This window comes from Diceros bicornis, chromosome 18 (genome assembly GCF_020826845.1).
Source record: "Diceros bicornis minor isolate mBicDic1 chromosome 18, mDicBic1.mat.cur, whole genome shotgun sequence".
In the NCBI taxonomy this organism is placed as follows: Eukaryota; Metazoa; Chordata; class Mammalia; order Perissodactyla; family Rhinocerotidae; genus Diceros; species Diceros bicornis.
The window spans coordinates 50,482,524-50,506,745 of record NC_080757.1 but is presented as its reverse complement, the minus strand read 5'-3'; the positions used below and the strand labels follow the sequence as shown (position 1 = coordinate 50,506,745).

General features: G+C 37.5%; 1 protein-coding gene across 1 annotated transcript in view; it reads left to right on the top strand.

Annotated features, from left to right (window-relative positions):
- The first annotated feature begins 12,913 nt into the window (after positions 1-12,913).
- ABCA9 (ATP binding cassette subfamily A member 9) overlaps positions 12,914-24,222 on the top strand; it is a 56,166-nt gene continuing 44,857 nt past the window's right edge. Inside the window, exons 1-9 of the mRNA XM_058561445.1 lie at positions 12,914-13,009; positions 14,572-14,779; positions 16,750-16,914; positions 17,741-17,844; positions 18,430-18,656; positions 21,137-21,278; positions 21,527-21,712; positions 22,880-23,027; positions 23,434-23,602. Coding sequence (XP_058417428.1) covers positions 12,914-13,009; positions 14,572-14,779; positions 16,750-16,914; positions 17,741-17,844; positions 18,430-18,656; positions 21,137-21,278; positions 21,527-21,712; positions 22,880-23,027; positions 23,434-23,602 — 1,445 coding nt within the window. The remainder of the gene's footprint in view (positions 13,010-14,571; positions 14,780-16,749; positions 16,915-17,740; positions 17,845-18,429; positions 18,657-21,136; positions 21,279-21,526; positions 21,713-22,879; positions 23,028-23,433; positions 23,603-24,222) is intronic.

The following is a 24,222-nucleotide window of genomic DNA, read 5'->3' as shown; positions in this document are numbered from 1 at the left end:
ATGAGAATCTATTCTCCTTATAATAGGACACACATAGAAACATTGGTTATCTTACCAAAGTTTTGACTGGAATGTCATATTTGAGAGAAACATGAAGACACAGATATGACAAGACAGATTTGAGGAATAAAGATTGACTTTATAAAATAAAGCCACTTGAAAATACTGGCCTGGTACTTTGCTGACAGGGTTCCCAGCAACCTTACGAGGTGAGTATAGGTCACTTTTCTGACAGGTACAAAGAACTGTAGGACATTTTGGAGAAACTCAAAAGAAGAGAGGAATTCACCCAAATCTATAAGTATCACAGGTGAAGTCTGACAGTAAGTCCGTGGCTTTGCTGGCCTTGAGAGGCCTTTAAAGTTCAATCTGAGATTTCTTATAACAAATTCCAGAAAAGGAGATTTGGAAGAGTGTATATGATCAATTGCTATGTTTGCTGTACTTATGTAAATAACTGGGCCAAGTTTATTGAAACTAGACTTATTTTATAAACCAGTTAGTCTTAATTTGGCTATCTTTGGTAAAAATGAGGATGATCTTAGAAAAAATATTTTTCATAAAAACTATAGTACACATTCATGGATATTAGATTCTAGTTCTGTTAATTATCTTTGAGGTTTTTGTTTTCTATCTGTAAACTGGACTGGATCCTGAATTCTTCTAGTCTCCTGAAATGTCTGGCTACAAATCTCCAAACTAATGTTTTCAATTTCTTCCCATCATTTTCGTTTGAAATCATTGAGAACTGAAACCACTCTTTTTCCTGAAGCCCTACAAACTGAAGATAGAGAATTTGATATAAACTTAAGAGAGATTCATGTCTGTTGCCATGTAAGTCACTCAGAAAGATACCTGAACATCTGATGACATCATCAAAGACATTTCAAACTGTAGAAGATACTTTGATTCTGATGTCTAGAAATCTTTTTGACTAGCTGCCCCCTGGGCTCAGAGACTGGTTTATAATTTGCTCCAACCACTAACCTTGTTATTTTTTGTTTGTTTGTTTCTCTAGAAGTGCTTCTTATTAAATACCTGGTTACTTGCTTACACAATATAGGCCTAACTTTGGGAGGCCACCTGCATCACCATCTTACTAAGAGACTGGTTCACTGATATGGAACAGCTTACACCTCTTATCAATAGGAATTAGCTAAAGCAGTCATGGCCCTATATCCCTTAGGACTGAGGAATAAACAACAAAAGGGGGGAATTGATACTGGCTCAACACAAGGTTGACAGAAGGGAGGCCATATTGTAGAAAAGAAACCATATGGTAACTTTGAATGACCTCTGATTAACTAATCCAGCTGGATATGCACCCTCCAGGAGCTATACATGCTCTCCTAGATTTTATGGTCCCTGCTTGTGTATGTACCTCTCAGCTGTGATAAGATGGTAACTTTGTTCTTTTGAGTTCCCTAGGAATGTGATGACCCCTGGACAGAGATTCTGTGCTGATATCCATGACAACTGAAAGATCTGGTGTAGTGACCCCCAGTATGTAATGCCAGAGGGTCAACATTCTTAACCTCCTCCCCCATAAGCCACTGGCCTATATAATTGCTTCAAGATTCTGTACCCCCCTTAAGATGGTTCTTTAGGATGCTAGTCCACTATCTTCCAATTTGGTAGCTCATCACTTAATAAAATGCCCTTTCTCTGCCACCATCTTGCCTTTTGACAGATTGGCTTTTGCCTCGCACTGAGCAGACCATGTGCTTTGCACACTAACAAAGACAATAGATCTAATACCTAATAAACTTTCAGGAAAAAGTACATAGAAAGACTAGAAAGGAGGCAATATTTGACAAAAATATTAGCCAAAAGTTTCCCAGAACTTAAAAAAAAAAAGACACAAGTTCTTTGATTGCAAGTGAGCACAAAATGCACTGCAGGACAAACAAACAAACAAACAAACAAAAAAACACAACCCAAAAAACAAAACCAAAAACCTACACCTTAGCACATTGTCATGTAATTTTATACACCTGTGGTTAAAGAGAAAATTCCTAAAATATCCTAGAGAGAAAAACAAAATACCTCAAATTAATGAGAATCAAAGTTATGTAAGCATTCTTATCAGCAAAACTAGATGTGAGAAGGCAGTAACATATTATTTTTAAAATGAATAATTTGAGACATTTTAAGTCTGGGTCAAAACAAGAATATAAACAAAAAAACCAGAATGACAGAGTAACAGAAACATAGGTGGAGAAAATGGACAGATTTATTAGTCAAATAATTTACAACATAGTCAAACATTATGTTCAAATATGCTTGACAAGTAATCTAAGAAACGTATGTTAAATAATCAAGGTGGTGGTATAACTACAGGACCAGAACCAGAATTTGTCATCACAAAATGTACTTCTTTGGAATAAGAATTATTTTAGGCTGATTATTATTATTTTTTTTTCTTTTTTTTTGGTGAGGAAGATTGGCCCTGAGCTAATATCTGTGCCCATCTTCCTCTATTTTGTATGTAGGAGGCTGCCACAGAATGGCTTGGTGAGCAGTGAGTAGGTCCATGCCGGGGATCTGTACCTGGAAACTCCGGGCTGCCGAAGCGGAGTGCATGACCCTAACCACTATATCACCGGGCTGGCCCCTAGGCTGATTATTTTTAAGAAACAGCAGACATAGGGAAAAAAGCTATGAAAATCTAGTAGAAGTTACACACTTGTAGGGGAAATGTACATTTATAAGATAAATTTCCATTTGTAGGGGTGCCTTCTTCTCTGAGCCTGCTGACTAAATCTCTAGAAACTCTTTATCAGTAGAGAAGGGAATGACTTAAATCTACATAAGAACCTCACCCTTGTTTACTGTGCTGACCTCATCTTAACAACAGAATGTTAAGACTATTTTTCAGGGGCCATGAGCCAGCCAGGAGTATGCACAGAAGAGACAGCCGGTGGAAACCCATCCTGCCAGCGCTTCTGCATACCAGCCTGCCCTCCCTAATCCCTTAAACCTTACCCTATACCCTGGATCCGGGAGACGGAGTTGAGAGGCTGTCCTTCTGTCTTCTTGCCAAAGGATTGCATAACAATAAATTGCTTTTTCCCTCAAAGCCTGGTGTACACAGTATCGGCTTCTGTGCGCATGGGTGGAAAGAGAACCCTCGCTTGGTAACAGTAGTATGTTTTATCAATCAGATTAGTAACTTTTAAAAATACCTGTAATTCCAGTTTTGGCAAGGCTATGGAGCATATAATTGCCAGCATTTACTGAGTGCTCATTCAGTGCTAGGTATTGTGCTGAATACATGTATTGTTTTCTACCTATCCTACCCCTAAAATCCTAAATTTTTAAAATCCTAAACAAACCCCATTAGATACTGTTGAAAAACAAAATTCAACTGAGTAAGTTTAAAGATCTAACTGGCTTTATTAAGCGATTCAGGAGTCAGGCAGCATCCCTTCTAGCAAGTAGAGCGATACTCTGAGGAGTTATACAAAATAGCAAGTTTTTATGGGAGGGAGAGCGGGGCAAGGAAGTTATTGGCAAAAGAAAAGAAAGGATTATTTGGGGCCAGGACATCTTTTCTCTGGAGGTAAGGGAAAGGCAAGGCAGATTGCCTCTTCTTCTGGGGGTGGGGGGATGGAGAGGGCTCACACAGGTTACCTCATTGGTCCTGACCAGAAAATTCCAGACTGGTTGATTAAGATTACATTTTGGGGGAAGGAAACTGCAATTAGGGTAGGTATGAAATCTAAGTTTGATGTCATGGGATTTAGCACAATTGATGCCATTTTGGGCCTGTGGTTTTCTCTTTAACAATCCTACTGTATCCTCTGTATCTTGCAGGTGAGGAGACTGAGGCTTCCAGGGTAAGTCACTTGCTCAGCAGTAAGCAGAGCTAAGGTTCCCAGGTCAAATATGCTGAAGGACTTATCCTGTAAGGGGTGGCATGGAGGCACATGCATAGCAGGTCACAGGAGGAAAGAGAGCTGGAGATATAGGCTGATTTTTTACATCGCCAGAGTAATGTATGTTCAAATATGTTTGTCAACATGTAAGGATGATCACCAGTAGAATGAAATAACAGGAAATTCTCACTCAGAACTTTCCAGATGGGAAGAAGAAAGAAGGGCAAGGGGAACCTAAAAAAAGGAACAGAGAAAAAACATGATCAGAAATGGAGAAATGGAAAACCACAGGAAATCTTAATTTAGAGACCATAAAATCAGATGACTGGATGAAATGGATTGGTTATCCTAGGGACTTACCTTCTCTCATGCAAAGTAAAAGATGTGCAGACAAAGTGAAAAGAAAAATAAGATTATACTGTTTCAAGAAGATATTCTGTAAGCAGATAATAGAGGTAGGCCAAAATATACCTGAGAATTGGAACTGCAAATAAACAGGATGGGGGGCAGAAATATGTCACACAAGGGATGTTTCAAGACAAAAAGAAAAGGCATAAAACAGGACCAAGTAGAATTTGTTTCTTATATTTTTAAGAAACAAAAAGAAGTATTTGGAGAGTATCTGACAAAACCCAAATGCAGGCAGTGCAGCTGGGTCTGAGGAAGGATGAAAAGAACAGAAAAGTCCCTGGAAATGAGCAGACACTCCCAGTCTCTCTTTATCAGGTTGCTGGACTGCATCCTTCTTCTCTCCGTGCAAGTCAGGTTTTTCATCTTCTGCACACACAATGTTGGGGGTTACACACAGGTCTGCAGTACCAAGTACTCTGTGCAAGTAGCCAGGAAAGAATCCAAGAGGAGTGTTTTAGCCTGATGCAAAATACATGACATGAAATCTATAAAGCTTCTGGCACCAGAGAATACTGCTGCAAAATATATGAAGCAAAAGGCAAGGAAAATTGTAAACCATGTGCACTTCCAGTGAGAATCATTGAATGAACAGAGACAGGCACAAAGGAGACAGGACGGCATTTGTTATTTCAGCTCACAGACTGGAGATGGTCTGTACTAGAAATCAGTCGTTGCTTACAGAGAACCCAGGATCTCTGTAAGCTGCTACTCACCAGCTGTGTGAAACTGGGCAAGTTATTTCAACTCTCTGGGCCTCACTTTTCTCCTCTATAAAATGGGGGTGATTATGATAGTGCCTGCTTCATGAGATTGTTATGTGGATTAAATTTGTTAATATTTAAGTATGCTCTCGGGGTGGGGAAAATCCCCTTTCTTCCCTACTTGTGTTCTTATGGCTGGACTAATAATAAAATTGACACAAGGCCAGATGAACAGGAGAAAAACCCAGTTTAATATGTAGGTATTGGAGATCATAGATAAATGCTGCTCAGAGAGTGAACAAAGCGGACAGTACCTATATATATTTTTTACACAAAGAAACAATAAATTTGTGAGGAATGACAGGACAAAGAAATTTAGATTTGAAGTACGTAATTAGTGAGGAATTTAAGCAGAGTTTAGGCTTGAGGTCGTAAATTAGCAAGGTTTGTTTATTCAGGCTTCTTCGCCCTGAATTCCCTAGCTCTGCTGATAAGGATACAGGGAGGGAACCTTTCACATGGGAGATTTATTTTCTGCTTTCAGGGAGAACAGAGACAGGAGGGTCAGAATGCACTTTTTGCTTCTCAAGTAACTTTAATCCATAATAATCAATATGTTATTGTGGGATATTTCGGGGTGGGCTGCCTGGGCCCCAACAGTGCCTTGCATATAGTAAGTACCTCATGTGGTCGCTAAGTAACCCCATTATGTTATAAAATCAGCACATTCCACTTTTTGAAATCCCAATGGGACTTTTTTTTTTTTAATTGGCAAGTGGATACTAAAGCTTATTTAGAAGAGTGAAGACGTATGACTTGATCAAGGAAAATGTTGAAAAAGAAGATTAATGAGGATGGGCTTGCTCACAGTGCTACAGAGATTACTGGGTGGTACATGTGAAGGGGCCAACATACTGAAGGAAAAGAATAGAGTTTGGAAGCCATCTAGAGGACCAGAACTCACAAACTCCATCCTAGATACAAAGTTCTTCTAAGAAACAAGTTATTGAAAAAAAGTTTCTAAATAACATTCTCTGTGTTCGAAATACTGGCAGTGTTATTAAATATGATAATTTTGTATCTTCTACAGGAGACAGCAGACATACAGAAATAATCAGAAGTGTTTTTTTTTAATTTGACAGTCTCATGCATTAATGAGTTCAGTCTGTTTCTACTTTGCTTGCTGAACAATCTCTGGATTTCATATAATTAGTAAAAGAGTAAACATGATTGAATAAATATTGAGGGAATGGGAAATGGTAAGGAAGATTTCACACGATTATCATGGACAATGGGACACAGATGAAAGTCTGAGTTAAGAATTGCATGCTTAGCACATCGTTTCCCCTTCTGTTGTATATTTAGGAAGTAATTAGAGTACAGAAGAACTTAATAGACAGACTGGAAGCAAAAAGATAGTGACCCCTTTCTACTTTTCTTCTTCAGCCAAAGACAAACTCCATGAATTACAAGAAGTTTTGGAACTGCCTTGTTACATGAGGTGCTCAAGAAAGATAGACTGGCAGCTCTTACCTGTTAAAAATATTCCTTGAACTTTACTGGAAAATAGGATGTACTAGAAACCAGTGGTTTGTTACAGGGAAAGTAGTATGTTTTCTGGGACTTGTTGCAGAAATAACAAGCCTGTAGGTCTTGGGAATGCAGGTGTTTTTATTTGACATTGCTGTAAGGATTCTTCTATTTTCCATTCCAAGAAAGATGCTGCAGTTGGGGCGCATGCAATGCAACTGAGATGCAGGTATTCAGAGTTCATTTTGTTATCCTGAAAAAAATCACATTGCTTCACTGCCATGTTTCTAGATCCAGGTATTAAGAACTACATTTCAGTTCTGAACTACTTTCTGACCTGATTTGTATGTTTATAGCTATCATTAAGAAAACAACAATCTCTTCTTTTCCCTTCTGTCTGCTCTGCTTTGTCTGAACTGGCTCTTATGCATCTTTAAAAGATTGTGTTGGGAGTCGACTCTCCCATGAGGGCCTTGTATGAAAAAGCTCATTAAGAAAGCCTAGATTCTCTTGGTTTGAGAGTTCCTAATGTTTTGATCTGTCCAGCTAGCATCTGGAGCTATGAACTCCCTGCTGAGGAACTGGCCGGGAGACAAAGAAATGGAAAACTGTAAAGAAGTCGCCCTGTGATGTGAGCAAAGAGTTTTTGGCAGCCTGGCTGAAGTAAGACCATAATCCTTTTCGGAAATCAGTCTAAAACGGAACTATTCATAAAAAACATGAAATTAAAAGCATGGTGTAGTAGTGACCCAAAAGGAATGTGAATTCTTCTCCAGGACATGCAGAGACCCGTGGATGAACTGTTTCTAGATTCTTGGTAAGCTTTCCTGAGAGTAAGTTAACCTCTAAAATTGTGGTTATTCTGCATATGGGAATATAACCTAACGACTTCAAATAGAAAATGCCAAACATTTGGATGGAAACTATTTAATGCAGTAAGTTATCAGCGAGTTGTTGTGATTATTCAAACTGTCTGCGCATTTCATATTGTATCACTGAATAGTTAGTTGGAGAAGTAAGATATTTTTTTTCATTTTTACCCCATGACTAAGGCATGTTAGGACAAATAGCACGTATTATGGAATAGGCTATTGGGTAAATTGAAAGGAATGTAACTTTATGTTGCCTCTCTTCAAGTATGTTTCCCAAGTTATTAGAATTACTTACTCTTTTTTGTTTGTTTTCAATTTTTACTGCCAGAGGATTTGTGAGCACGGAGGGATACTGATTTTCTGAGTTTTGAATTCTTTTAACTGGCTTGAGAATATTTTCATAAAGAAAACTTAGGGCAATATTTTTATTGAGCTTGTTTATCATACTAAATACATAAGAATTTTGATCTAATTTGTTGTGCAATGTATTTATTCTGCGAATACTAGGAATTCTATCTGATGGGAAAGGACTGGCTTTTTATAGCCAAGTTATTATTTCTAGATCACTTGATTTCCTATCAGAGCAATTTAAGCTAGTTTGATGTTTTGTGCTACTACGGTGAGCAGTATTTTTTTTTCCTATTTATATCAGCATGTGCAATGGAAAATAAATGTCTTAACAGTCAGAAACAAATAGCCACAATCACGACAATTGGATCATGTTAATTATTATTTATTCATAAATAATTTCCAGCACATGCATTAATCCACAGAAAGAAAGAAGAGTAGGCCCTCGGGCAATAGATTTAACCCTTTCAGATACCATGCTTTACTGCCACATTGATTTCCTAATTGGAAATGCTGCAGGTTGATTTCCTGGACAATTTTTAAACATAAATTCATGTCCTTCTGTGTTCCTAAAGTCCTTGCTCTGGACCCACTTTAGAATTTCTTCCTGTCTTGTTCTCAGTGCTCATGCTCTCAGCTCCTTTTATGCTCCTTGAATTAGTTTTTTTTTTTTTTTTAAAGTTAATTATTAATGATTGTTTGGAATCACTTCCTCAGTAATTTTATAATTTTATTTTTCCCCCAAAGGCCCAGTAGATAGTTGCATGTCATAGTTGCACATCCTTCTAGTTGCTGTATGTGGGACATGGCCTCAGCATGGCCAGCGAAGCGGTGCGTCGGTGTGCGCCCGGGATCCGATCCCGAGCCGCCAGCAGCGGAGTGTGCACACTTAACTACTAAGCCACCAGGCCGGCCCGAATTAGTTTTCTATTGTTGCTGTAACAAATGACCAGACGTACCGGCTTAAAAAGAAACAGATTTATCACCTTACAGTTTGGGAGGTGAGAAGTGTGACATGAGTCTCACTGGACTAAAAATCAAGGTGTTGGCGGGGCTGCGCTCCTTTCTGGGGGAGGTAGGGGAGAATTCTGGTGTCTTGCCTTTTACAGCTTCCAGAGGCTGCCCACATTTCTTGACTCATGCCCTTCTTCCTCCATCAGAAAGGGCAGATTGAGTCCTTTTCACATTGCATTCTCTGACCTCCTCTTCTGCCTCCCTTTACCACTTTTAAGGACCCTGCTGATTACAATGGATCCGTCCAGATAATCCAGGATTATCTCCCTGTTTTAAGTCAACTGATTATCAACCTTAATCCCATCTGTTACCTTAATTCTCCTTTGCCGTGTAATGTAATATATGTATTCATAAATTCAAGGATTAGAACTCGACCATTATTCTGCCTACTGTGTTCTTCTTCAATTATTCCTTTTTCAGACTTAAATAACAGCAGCACGGTATTCCCCGAAATAAACCATGGCTTGGCTTTGTCTCTGGCAGTGCCCTCGGGGCTGCCTTGAGTAGATCATCTTCCATTTGAGCTGCCTTCTGATACCAGCAGGAGCCAGCATATATTCATGGCTTTACTCCTGCCCCATGGATACGATCAGGATTTTAGGCCATGAACCTAGTAGCCAGAAGCAACCTCATTGGTAAAATGATGGAAAAGACAACAGCAACTCTATGATTTCCATTCCTCTTCACTATGGGTCCAATTCTGGCAGAGCCTCAGAATCCAAGCTTCCTAAGAATGCACAGAACTTCAAGGGTTCTGTCTCTTCAAAGGTCCTCCAGGGGCCAGCCCCGTGGCTTAGCGGTTAAGTGTGCGTGCTCCGCTACTGGCAGCCCGGGTTCAGATCCCGGGCGCGAACTGACGCTCCGCTTCTCGCACATACAGCAACTAGAAGGATGTGCAACTATGACTCACAACTATCTACTAGGGTTTTGGGGAGAAAAAGGGGGAAAAAAATAAACATAGTTTAAAAAAAAAAGATCCTTTTCACTGTTGCTGTTTTTGGGAAAATCTAAAGTGGCTGTAGGGTGAAGGAAAAATTACGTAGGCAATTTTTTTTCCTTTGCCTTTTGGACACTTTTAGATTCCACTTGTTCCTCCCAGCTGTACTATCATCTAAGGGTTGATTTTTTTCTCCTCATCCTTGCAAATACTCTTCCTAGTAGACTCAACTTCTCTGTCTGCCCACATCCAGATGAGGTTCTTGCCTCAAATATGGAAGCTGCAAGGTGGCTCTTCCCACCCATCATGGACTTACTTTTCTTGGGAATTCAGTTCATAGGGTCTCCTTGCATCTACTGTTTTTTGCTGGTGCCATGGAAAATAAGATTTTAATTTTGCTAAGGTTATTGTTTTTGCCATTGTTGTAAAAGCATTTCACATTCTTCTATGCCCCAAACGTGGAGTTGAAGAAAGCAAAGCTACTGTATTCATGCGGATTCTGCTGCACCCACACCTCCTTGACATTCCAGGACGTGGAGTCAGACCCCATGCTTTGGTCTTGGCCTTTAACAACTACAGGTCATCTCAAGCGAAGGAATGTTGTGTGGGTTTCAGTGCTTTCTCAATAATTTTAGATGAAATTAATTTTCTCAATTAATTTTAGATTAATATGCACATTTAGGTCATGAGAGTTGAAAAACTATTTTGTTGTTTTTTTTCTTAATTTGAGGCAAATTTTAATAATTTGGCTGACTTTTCAGGGAAGAAAGATCTGTGGTTTGGGGTTAAGTCATATTCTAGTTTTATTGGGAATGGATATTTCTTCAGTGTTCCTCTTTATTTTTGTCCATTTTGGTAGGTTTTTCAAAAGAAAATGAGCCACTCATTTTTTCACTTCTACTTCAAAGATATCAGGCTGATTTTTGTTCCATTTTAAACTGTTTACTCACTCCCTCCTGACCTACCCCACCCCACCCCATCCACTTGATTCTTACACACTTCCTCCTTTATCTTTTAACTTGAAAAATATCATTATTTTTTAATATTTTTTGTCATTATATTTGATACTTGGAGGGCCCTTTTGGGAAATACACATATCTTCCCACTGCCTTGAAAAATTAATTTTCATTGTACTTTTTACAATATATATATTTTTTCTTCAGTGTATTTTTCTTGCAACTGTACTTTCTTCTTTGTGGATATCTCTTTACCAAATACTTTACTTGTCATCATTTTTTTCTCTCTGCTCCATGTACTTTTATTTCTCTCATTGTTTTCAAATGTGTTTTAATTTTTTTTGAAAATTTGACAGGATTACAAAATTTTTCTCTGTATTATGGAAGATTTTATGTTCTTTACTGACTTAATGAGAATTTGTTATTTGCTTTTTATTTCTTTTTACTTTTCTTCTTGAATTTTATTATAGTCACTAAAAGGAAGATTTGAAATCTTCTGCTCATTGTAATAAAGTTTTCTTTTAAAAATTACGTATGTTCTCTGCCTCTTGAGGGTAATCTACCTTTCCTTATGTTCCAGCATTTGGGAGCTCCTGATAATGACCGCAGAAAATGAAGCCTGTGAATAAATAGCCTGAGTAAATCCCTCTGAGAGCTCCTCACTGCCTGTCTGGATGCTGGTAGAATCTCTGATCTTGCACTGGAGGGAAAATTGACCCACATGATCCCTAGTCAAATTTCTATAAGAGCGTGGCACACTGGTAAAGAGTGCAGTCTCCAGAACTTGGCCATCTGGGTTCAAGTCCTGGTTCTGCCACCATTAGCTGTGTTTGGCCAGTCATTTCTCCTTTCTCTGCTTCACTTTCCTCATCTTTTAAGTGAGAGAATGATAGAATCTATCCCGAAGGTTTACTGTGAGGATTAAACTAATTAATTCTTATAAAACACTTAGAACAACCCAGAACATAGGAAACCCTCATGAAACAGTCAATATTATTTTCTTTTCAGTATCCTATATTCAAACTCAAATTCTCTGAAATTTCATGAGATTTTTCTATCGACTTACCTTTGGATTTTGTTGCCCTTGGGCTTATTGTTTGTTTGTTTAATGGTTGGTTTGAGACTTTTGTACTCTACAAGGATCGAGTTAATCATACTTTCGATTTCATGGCACACAAAATGATTGGTTTAAACAAAGCTCCTTTCTTGCTTTGGTTATTTATTTTCTTAAATTTACACTCTCATTTCATCCTCAACCTCCATTCTCATTTCCCACTGCCACAGGTCACCTTTTCATTGTACTTGATGGCGATCCTTCAGTTCTCGGATATTCTTGAAAAATGTGTATTACAAGTAGTGTTAATCAACACAAATGATATGGTGATATAACTCTCAAACTTTTCTTATTTTTATTTAACTGGCACTGTTTTTAAGATCTCTTCATGTTGATGGGTGGATGCCAATCCATTGCTTCTGAATCCGACACAGTATTCTATGGACTAATGTTTGTTTTACAACACTGCACCACAATACTCTACATTATGATGACTAGCTTTGTACAGGTCCCCTCATGGGTCCATGTGGGAATTTCCTTGGCACACATACCAGGAGCAGAATTGATTGATGCGAGGATATTGCTAATAGTAACGAATTGGTAGTGAGTCACCAAAATGGTTGCATCAGTCTATACGCCCACCAGCAGTATGTTAAGTTCCTTAAATTCCTTTAATTTAGAAAATTCAAGTATGCCAAATGGTGGGGACATCATTTGACTCTGTTACACTTTCTTTTATTTTTTTTTTTAATTTTATTTATTTACTTTTTTCCCCCAAAGCCCCAGTAGATAGTTGCATGTCATAGCTGCATGCCTTCTAGTTGCCGTATGTGGGACGCGGCCTCAGCATGGCCAGAGAAGCTGTGTGTGGGTGCGCGCCCGGATCCGAACCCGGGCCGCCAGCAGCGGAGCGCAAGCACTCAACCGCTAAGCCACAGGGCCAGCCCCTCTGTTACACTTTCTAATTTTGTCAGTCCAATGCGGGATAAATATAAATTATGTCTCATAAATTGTCTTAATTTTTATTTCTTTCCGTCCTGAGCTTGAACATCCTTTCATGTGATTTTTCAGCCTTCTGGCTCCCTTCTGCTATGCATGCAATTGGAAACAGCTGTTATGATGTTTCTTTTTGGTTTGATTGCACAATGTTTTCTATTTCAGAGCTTCAAATTTACTTCCTTTACTTCTTCGTTTTAAAATAAACAGGTCAGAATGAGCAAGAGGCACATAAGCGTGGGTCAGCAAACGTGGGCCCTTCTCTGCAAGAATTTTCTTAAAAAATGGAGGATGAAAAGAGAGACATTGATGGTACGGTTCAGAGTTTATGTCTTCCCCATATTTAGAAAAGGATAAAGTATTTTCTCCAGCAGTGCAAACACTTTATCTTCATTATTTAATGTTTTATATATATTCTATTTCTAACTAACAGGCTGGATTTTTCTTTGTTCAAATTGTGGACTTTGCTATTATTTTAAATAAGATTCCTTTGAAATGTATCATTATTACATGTCTTAGTGGAGGCATTTTAAAAAGAATTCATATTCAGAAACTCCCTGAAAAATAAAGCCACATCTTTATACTGCAGAGACAATAATTCTTAACGTTTGAACTCATTTGAATCTCATAAAGGAATAGGTACAGAAGTTCAGGGTCAAAGTTGAAGAAAGAGGCAGAATTTAATTCAGAAAGTAATCCAAAGTTTAAAAAAACACTCAAAAGACAAATTGTAGCACTTGCACACAATTGTACTGTGGATTCAGACAATGCCAATTTGAAATAAATAATGGGCATATAAACAAACAAGAAAAGAAAATGGCATTTTGAACTTTTGCTTCTATTCGATAGTACTTATTTTCTTCTGATCGTAGAATGATTAGATGTGCTTTGTGTAGAAAATTCAGAAAAATATAATAAATAAATTAAAATCACTCATTAGATACCATAGATCAAGGTTTGATAGATTAACATTCAATCTCATGAGCATTTTGTGTATGGGGGTGTGTGTGTGTGTGTGTGTGTGTGTGTGTGTGTGTTCTTTCAGCAAATATGTACTGAAAGCTTGGATTGGTGGTGAATAAGATATATAAAAATTCCTACATGGAGTAAGGATTATATAAATATAAATATAAAAGTTGGATTCTACTCTATACAGATGTTTTACTTACAACCTTTTAACTCTTTTTTATATGAGCATTATATCTGTCAATTTATCTATCTAGATAGATTAGGTATAGATTAGACCAACACTCACAGCTAAAACCAGATCATATGGTGAATAAGATATACACCTCTTTTAAAGGCCATGTATTTAGAATTACAACTAAATAATGAAGTGTGTTCTTGTCACTGGACTTCGAATGCATTATGTGCATTTCCAATTCCAGAATGTTGTCACAATGATGAAGACCTTTACAATTCTTTTTATGAGCAATATTTTGGGACTATCTTCTTCCACATGTGGGCAGCAGAAGATAAAATATGACCTCGCTCCTGTTTATGGAAGCTGGTTATCTATTTTATGCCACCTAACATTTCTTCACCATTGTCACTCAGGTGTCAGCGTAATTCTAAACTGTTGCGCTGTTCATGAAGCAATCCAGCCTTTAGCATTTGCATTAAAGTATGATAAACTTAGATTCTCAATTATCATTGGAATTGATGCTGCAACTCTGTCTTGATGGATGATGCGCATATTTCAAAATATGCAGATTAATGGACAAAAGAAAATCGAGACATTTAAAAACTGGGAGAGAGGAAAAAATGGAATCTAAGCTACATAACAGAATTACAAATTTTAAATTGTTTGTGGATGATTAATTCATAGTTGAACTGCTGTTGATTTGCTTCATTTTTCTCTCATTGCTGTGTAGGAATGGTTTTTCTCATTTCTTCTAGTACTGTTTGCATACCTATTTTCCTCCGATTTACATCAAGTTAATGACTTTCCTCAGTTGCCTGCAATGGATCTGGGACGTGTAGATAATTTTAATGATTCTAATTATATTATTGCATTTGCACCTGAATCCAAAACAACCCAGGAGATAATGAACAAAGTGGCTTCAGCCCCATTCATGAAAGGTATGTTCTCTGGCAGTTCATGGTAATTTCCTTATTTGCATGGTACATAAATTCATTTTGGGATTTCCTTGATAAACTGTGTTAAATGTCCAAGTTTTTAGATTCAATTAACAACATTAATGCATATTCCTTTCCAATATCAAGGAGATTTTCTTACTCTATTTACTAGTCTCCTATTTAGAAAATTTTATGTTAAAAGAGTTATCCTCATTATAGTCCATATCAAAATGAGATGGTCCAGGATTGTTCAAATGTTTGTTTATGAAAAGATTCTGGAAAGATTGGGCAGTGGTGACAGCATGGTTTTTTAATGTCTTCTAATACACACATAGAAATTGAGAGAAACGTTAGCAAAACCAAGAAACCATGGATAATATTTACAACAAAACTAGATGACAAGGTCTTTCTTTAAACCCCAAAATATGAGTGAGCAGGGAAGAAGCACTAACAGTCAATAGGCCTACATAGTATCTCTCTCAGGAGTGGTGAGAGAGCAAAGGGAAGCAACAGGGTATCTGATGGACCTGAGAGGAGAATCAGAACCCCTTACGAGGAAACTAGTAGCCACAGCAAAGCAGAGAGGGCCAATTTGAGAACAGCAACTGAAACCATCTTCAGTAATTGCATTGGTAATGTAGTATTAGCATGTTATTCTGAGGCTGTTATATATTTCAAGTGGGATATATCAAATAAGTAATCATGGAATAGTCAAATTCTCTCACACCTGTGTCCTTGAAACACAGGAGTCTCAGTATGGGAAGAAAGGAGATGCAGAGATCTGGGACAGGAAATTCACGGGGTGAGGAATCTTGTCATTCCAGATAGCTAGGAAGCCACTGAGAGTGAATAGGTTATGTCAAAAGCAGTCAGCAGTCAACTTAAAGAGACTTCCACTGGTCAAAGTTGGCACCCTTGAGCTTCAACAAGAATAATAAGTGCAATGATTTGAAACTCATCCAATATGTATTTAAATCCACACTTTCATAATGATATTGGAAGAAAAAAATTGTTTTGCCTTTAAACGGTGATAAGAAATCAGTTCTTATTATGGAAATTTGTAAATAAAGGGGAAATACCAGCATTTATCCTATATGAGCTGTACTGTTAGATAACCAGACAGATGATGGGAAGTGCTGTTTTATAAACATTTTCTACTAATAAATGAAAAACAAATGATGGAAATAGAACATCACCATTTTGAAACTCCCATTGAATTAACAGATCTAGACATTGAGCAGCAATGGCTGCTAATATCTCAAATAAGAGAAACAATCAGAAATTATGACACACTGATGAAAGAATACACCACCTACAGTCTTCCCTAAAGGATTGGACCTGAGTCTGATTAAGACTGTGGATACAACTGCCAGAGTTCAGGAAATACAGAGGACAAAGGAACATGTTGAACTGTCCCGGGAGCATGCATTCAACAGAATCCAGACAGTGGGAAATTATACGGGTTAAACGGCCTGGGTTTGATCAGTAACAATCGTTCATTCACAGTATATATTTTAGAATAGATAAAGTCTCTTGAGAAAGCACTCTTCAAATTTAACAATTTTATGCTGTCTTTGGAAGTTTGACCATGTCAATACCATTGATATATTATAATTATAGTATATATTTTAACTTTAGATACATCTGTGTGTACATGAGTTTAAATGAATGCATCAATGTTGCTATTATTTCAAGTTCATTGTGCTTTAAATTATTGGTTAAATAGTTTATTTGGGAAGGCACAATCTATTTGTGATAAAAATGATTGCCACATAACACTTCTGATTTTATCTAGAATGTTAGAATTCCTTGCCCCACAAGTGTGAGTCTCTTATTTAGGACCAGCACTACCTTTAGTTAGTTAAAGAAATAACTTTAACATAAAGTAGCTTTAACATAATTGAATATGGCATGCTGTCTTTGGACCACATAGAAATCTTCTTATTTAACTATTCCCTTCTTTCACACGGCAGGAAGAACAATCATAGGGTGGTCTGATGAAAAAAGCATGGACGAATTGGATTTAAACTATTCTGTAGATGCAGTGAGAGTCATCTTTAATGATACCTTCTCATATCATTTGAAGTTTTCCTGGGGAGGTAGGATCCCCATGATGAAGGAACACAGAGACCATTCAGGTAACTTTGCTGTTAGAAAAAAATTTTTTTTGCTGTCATGTCATTAGTCACAGTGGGCATATGTGATAGCAGAAGTTTACACAAATATGCTTAACATATACTTCTAATTTCTGAACATAAATGAGATTCATTCTTATTAAATAAAGCTTATATTCTTAAGTATGTTGTTTACTAAGAAATTATATTTGCTATTATTCCTATGTTACTCCTAAATAACTCTTGCTCATTGATTGCCAAAGGCTCTTGCTCATTGATTGCCAAACATTAAAAGAAAAAAATTCAGGGGGTAGCCCGGTGGCACAGCGGTTAAGGGCACACTCTCTGCTTCTGCAGCCCGGGGTTTGCCGGTTCGGATCCCAGGGGCGCACTGACGCACCGCTTGTTAAGCCATGCTGTGGTGGCGTCCCATATGAAGTAGAGGAATTTGGGCGCAGATGTTAGCCCAGGGCCAATCTTCCTCACCAAAAAAGGGGAGAATTGGCATCAGATGTTAGCTCAGGGCTGATCTTCCTCACACACACAAAAAATTCAGTGCTTTCTTGGCAAAAGCAACAGAAGAGCAAAGCTCAACAAAACCTTCTTGACTAATGGAAAGAATTATAAGATTGAACAAAAATTATGGAGAACTGATCTGAGCAACACTAATAAAGCAATTCTGGTGTATCCTCCTTGGGTGTACTCTACAAACCTCACCTGAGAATCTTACTACACACTATATTATCATGGACTGGGAGTGCATTTTGGAACATTTGAACTTTTGATTTTTCCTATAACCAAGATTATCCCATTCTGTCATAATAGTTGTGTTGTTGTTCTTTTCCTAAAGCTCATTGTCAAGTAATGGACGAAAAAGTCACATGTGAAGGTTCAATGTTCTGGGAGAAAGGCTTTGTAGCTTTTCAAGCTGCCATTAATGCTGCTATCATAGAAGTGAGTAGTAAGTTAAAGGAATCTAATTACATTGTAAATTAAATTTTGATGGATGGTGATATAATGGATTGTTGTAGGTTATCATTTAATTAATTTATTCACTTAATTTGGTACACTATGCTGAACAACTACTATATTTAAAACTTTATGCTAAGCACTGAGGATCAGGAAATAAATAGAACACAGGCGCTTTTCTCTAGGGATTCCAGGTAGTGGGAGGATAGAAATACAGATAAATAGTCATAATAAGAGTTTAGGTTCTACCATGGAACTATAAATGACATGCTAGGCAAACAATGAAGCAGAAGATACTCTGATGAGAAATATCAGCGAACACTTACTAATTGAAGTGACATTTCAGCTGAGACTTCAAGCTTGAGTAGGATTTTGTCCTGAGAAGATGGTAAGTAGGGATGTTCTAAGGAGTCAAGACAGAAACCGAGTGTTCCAGGAACTACAAGGGGACAGATCATGATGGGCATATATATTTAAATGCAGAATGCACATAATTTCTTATAATTGAGAGAAAACACATGAGGTTATAATTAGCTTAATGATAATTTGTTCATTGATGTCTTTCTTTAGATCACAACAAACCATTCAGTGATGGAAGAGCTGATGTCAGTTACTGGTGTAAATATGAAGATATTACCTTTTGTTGCCCAAGCAGGAGTTACCACTGATTTTTTAATTTTCTTCTGCATTATTTCTTTTTCTGCATTTATATACTATATATCAGTCAATGTTACACAAGAAAGACAGTACATTAAGTCATTGATGACAATGATGGGACTTCGAGACTCAGCATTCTGGTAAATTACATGGCTACCATCCATCATGCAACATAATAAACGGAACAAGTTAGCTGGTTGGACCCCCTAGACCTATTAAGTACCATATTTATTAGATTTATCATATTGATGCTTTCATAAAGTAGTGCATTATAAATGAATGGAGTAGATGAATGTAAAGGCTTGGCAAATGAAACTCACTTCTTTGAACTAAAGAAAGCCTGATCCTGTAGACTGCTGAAACCCAGGTCACTAACCAATACTATTGATGACTATCAGTCATCTGGTTACCATATATGGGGGAATCCAAATATATAAGAACTTGAGGTTTCTAATGTTTGATGAAATATATGTCTCAGACATTTCATTAGCGAGGGTGAGTGATTTTGCCCTTACATTGAATGAGTCATCACTTTTATGACACCAAAAGGGAAGAAGACTGTCAGGCTCTTTAAGCATAGAGCTTTCCTTAGTGGCAGTGGAGCAGGACGGTATGAACACAGGCCTGGGAGGCGGGAAGCTATGGGTCTTCTTCATCCAAGCATTTAGTAGCTACCATCTTGAACAAGTTACTTAATCTCTTTAAATCTCACTTCTCTTTTCTGGAAAGCGTTGATAATAATATCTCTCTCTCATTGGCCATGAAGATTAAAGAAGAGAGTGTATTTAAAATACTTTGCACTGAGTTCAACACAAACTAAACTCTCAATATTAGATAGCAGCTGATAGAACTTTAGGAAGTATTATGACCTAAGAGGGCACTAGATGCAAATTAAGAAACCAAGGATCCAATCCTCAATTAGCAACAAAAATTTTTTAATGAGTTTGGCCAAGAGATGTTTTTGAGACATACAGTAGTAAAAGCATATGTTCTGGAGTCGGAAAGCAGTGGTCTGGATTTGCCTTTTACACACTATGGTATTATTCTCAATGTTTCACAAGATTTGTAGAATATATAGAATAGTTCTAGATATATACCACAGAGTCTTTAACAAAATGGTAGACACGTTGAGTAGCAAGACTCCACAGTTTTAATGTTGCCAATTTACACCAAATTTATTTATTTTTCCTTAATAAGTGTTCAATAGACTGAGTGTAAGAGTGGAGAAAATGGACTGCTGGTTTGGTCTAGAATGGGAGTTTTCTTTGGTGTCTCTTTTTGTGTTTACATTGTTTAACTCAATACTGAAGGAAATTTTGGTCACTGTATTTAAAAAAATAATGGGAAGGTACAAAGAGTCAGAGAAAAGCAACCAATTAGATAAATTTAAAAAAGAAACCAAATATATTCAACCAGGAAGGGTTAAAAAGAATCAGGGCTTTTTCCCATGAGAAAAGACTGTGACATCCTATTCCCACAACGTATGAATGCAATTATGGAGAGGTTTATATAACACATAGAGACGAACAATTTCAGATGAACAGAAGTGTGTTGTGCAAAGAGAATCATTACAATTAAGCAAGACTTTCCAAAATATGATGGCATTTTTCTACTTTGAATAAAAGAAAACTAATTGTTCATTGTGGACCCATTATAAACCAGTTGCCATATTAAACCCATAAAATACAATATTTCATTTAATTCTCTTATTGTTTTTCAGTAGAGGATAAGGAAGTTTAATAAGATTAAGTTACTACCTCTGAGGATCATATACAATGTAGCAGAGAAAACTTGCACCCAGATCTGTATGATTGGAGAGTTTATTCTCTTTCCCCTATAAAGAACTTTCTTCCTGTTTCCTTGACATCGATAGCAAGAAAAACATACATCGTATCCATCTGTGTATCTGTATCTATCCATGTCTTATGTCTATGTGTATATCTGTAATTTATTTCAGGGGTTGGCAAACTATGACCCATTTTTGTACAATCTGCAAACTAGAAATAGCTTTTACATTTTTAAATGCTTGAAAAAAATCCAAAGAATAATAATACTTTGTGGCACACAAAAATTTATATGAAATTCAAATTTCAGTGTCTACAAATAAACTGTTATTGGAACACAGCATTTGCATGTTCCTGTGACTGCTTTTGTGCTGCAAAGGCAGTGTTGAGTAGTTGCAACAGAGATCATATGGTCTGAAAAGCCTAAAATATTTACTATCTGGCTCTTCAGAGAAAAAATGTGCTGATCCCTGCTTCATGGTGTATTTTTTGCCCATGGTGTTTATACAATTACTTTGCTGAAAGAGGAAGTCCAGAACTGACAAATGGTCACAGATGTCTTCCCTCAAAACCTCTCCCAATTACTCTCATTTTATCACTCAGTTTCTTTCTTTCTTATTTTGCAATTAGCTATCTATTTTAGCTGTTTACTTGTTTATTGCCTATCTTTCCCGATAAAATACGAACTTTAGGGGCAGAGAAGTTTTCTGATTCATTGGCTCTTGTATTCCCTTTGCCCTTGATATATGGTAAGCTTCACAATCATTTGCTGAATAAAGGAATGAATGAAGTGATGAAGTACCAGTATTCTGAACGTTGCTTCGTTTCTGTGCTAGGCTCTCCTGGGGTTTGCTGTATGCTGGCTTCATCTCTATTATGGCCACTCTGATGGCTCTTATTATAAAATCTGCCCAAGTTTTCGTCCTAACTGGCTTCGTGGTGGTCTTCGCTCTCTTCCTCCTCTATGGCTTGTCTTTGGTGAGTTGGCGAATTTAATATCAATCCCTCTCTCTCTCTTTGGACTCTTTCTCAGGGAAACATACCCATCATTTCTCACTGATTCTGGTCACATCTCTTTTGTTTTGTTTGCAGTATTTGCATGAGACGGTATCTAGGGGTGGAGGGGAATGGATGAAATATAGTTTTGTAGTATGAAATTCTGTTTATTATGCTATTGATGAGTCTCAGAGAATTGTATACTACCTGAAGTTTTTCTCTCCTCTCAGATAACTTTAGCTTTCCTGCTGAGCGTGTTGGTAAAGAAACCCTTCCTTACTGGGTTGGTTGTCTTTCTCCTTATTGTCTTTTGGGGGAGTCTGGGATTCACTGCGTTGTACAGACATCTTCCTGCATTTTTGGAATGGATCTTATGTCTTCTTAGCCCCTTTGCTTTCACGGCTGGAATGGCTCAGGTAAGAGTTAATGTAACTATTTAATTTTTTTAAAAAACAGAGTCCCTCTGAATAATTGATGCTACATCAATTGATGCTACATTTAGTGCTAAACATTAAAATTCCCACCCACTTTTGTAAAGATACACACTGAAGAGCTAGGAAAGGTTTTTATTTTTCTTTCTCAGCATAATTAGTTTTCTTTTTTTTTTTTTTTTTGGTGAGGAAGACTAGCCCTGAGCTAACATCCATTGCCAATCCTCTTTTTTTTTGCTGAGGAAGCTTGGCACTGAGCTAACAACTGTGCCCATCTTCCTCTATTTCACGTGGGATGCGTGCCACAGCATGGCTTGATAAGAGGTGCATAAGTCCACGCCAGGGATCCGAACCTGGGAACCCCAGGCTACCAAAGCAGAGCGTGCGAACTTAACCACTACGCCACCAGGCCAGCCCCATAATTAGTTTTCTTTTATGTCACTAAGTATAAGCCAATACTCCATGATTGATGTGGTTCAGCTTTTCTTTTAATGGACTGTCCCAAAGAACATTTATCTAATTTAATGCTCAGGAAACATGACCCTTAATGTTATTGCAAATATTTGAAAACCAGCAACTTGGTAGAAATAAACTGTTATTTTTTGATTGGCCAGTTATATACGAAACTGAACCTCCTCTCAGAAAATTTAATTCTAGTTGTGACATCATACAAAACGCTAAGTGAAGGGTTATGTTACATATAAACTCATTTTATCTTACTATAGTTCCGTATGAAATTATTCTTCTGTCAACCGCCCAGCTACCGAAGTACTTTCGCCTCTCCATGTTTTTACTCTCAAATGGTGTTCCCTGTCTAGAATGCCCTCTTTTTTCCTCCATCCTCAGCCCGATGAAATCCTATAGGCAGCCCAGCTCAAATATCACCTTCCTTGAGTTTTTATCTCCTCTTGGAGGACATGCCTGCTGCTGCCTGTGGCTCTCTAAGCCCTTGGTACCTACCTCCACTAACTTCCCAAGTTGCTTTGTAGTTAGATGGTTTCATTGCTGTACTTTCCAATAGATTAGAGCTCTGTAAAGACAAGAACTACGTTTTATTTATTTTCAATCCTGGTGTCTAGCAGAAATAAGACAATAATAATTTTTAATGCTCTGTTTATCCTTTTTAAATTCAATGTATGTATCTTTTTTCAGCTTATACATTTGGACTACGATGTGAATTCTAACACCCATTTGAATTCTTCAAACAACTCACACCTAATAATAGCTACTCTTTTCATGTTGGTTTTTGATGCTCTTCTCTATTTGATATTGACATTGTATTTTGACAAAATTTTGCCGAGTAAGTAGTAACATGATTGTGATTCAACATAATTTCATTCTTTGCCTTTCTTTAAAATAACTGTCTACAATGTATTGGGTGTAAATTATCAAGCTTTTTTTCCCACAATTTCTAAAATAAGCTTAATGGTATTTTGCACTTCGTTTACAGAATCACGTTCTAAGATCTTGTTCTACCATAACACTTTAAATTGTTTATTTTTAGAAAGAGACACTTGCAAGAAGCTAAGGATAATTATACAGTTAGTGCTTGTACCAGAACTAGATGAAGAATGCTAGTGCTTGATACTGATCTTAGGAATTTCTAAATGTTTCCTAAAACAATTGCATTGACATGCTATCCTATGGTGACTATAATCCTTAAAGTGGTGACAGACCCTATATTTAATTGCTTCCTCTTCATGTAGCTGAATATGGACATCGACATTCTCCCTGGTTTTTCCTGAAATCCTCTTTTTGGTTTCAACGCCAAAGGGCTGACCATGTGGCCCTTGAGAATGAAATAGATTCAGATTCTTCCTCTAATGACTCTTGTGAACCAGTGTCTCAAGAATTCCATGGGAAAGAAGCCATCAGGTAAAAATAAATTACATGGAGGTGCAAAGGGAGAATGGGTCAGAGACCAGAGATCTATCAGACAAAACACCAATGTGACAAACATTTCCTTCATTGCTTCTCTGTACCCACCTATATCCAGGCTGCTACACTCATGAAAGCCTATACTCATTCTTTTTTTTTTTTTTTTTTTTGGTGAGGAAGATTGGCCCTGAGCTAACATCTGTTGTCAATCTTCCTGTTTTTGCTTGAGGAAGATTGTCCGTGAGCCAACATCTGTGCCAATCTTCCTCTATTTTGTATGTGGGTTGCTGCTACAGCACGGCTTGATGAGCAGTGCGTGGGCCGTGCCCAGGAACCGAACCAGCAAACTCCAGGTCGCTGAAGCGGAGCGTGGGAACTTAACCGCTACACCACTGGGCGGCCCCAGCTATACATTTACAAATATCTTATGGTGTAGTGACAACCACCAATGAATAAATAATCTTTACATTTCCACTTTCCTCATTATCTCTTTTTTCTCCTCTTCATGCTTCTTTCTCTTTCTCTGCCTGTTATCTTTACGACAGACCCTGTCATCAACTCTATTGCTATTCTCACCCCCTTTTCTGTGATTCACTTTGTCCCTCTCCTCTTTGCTT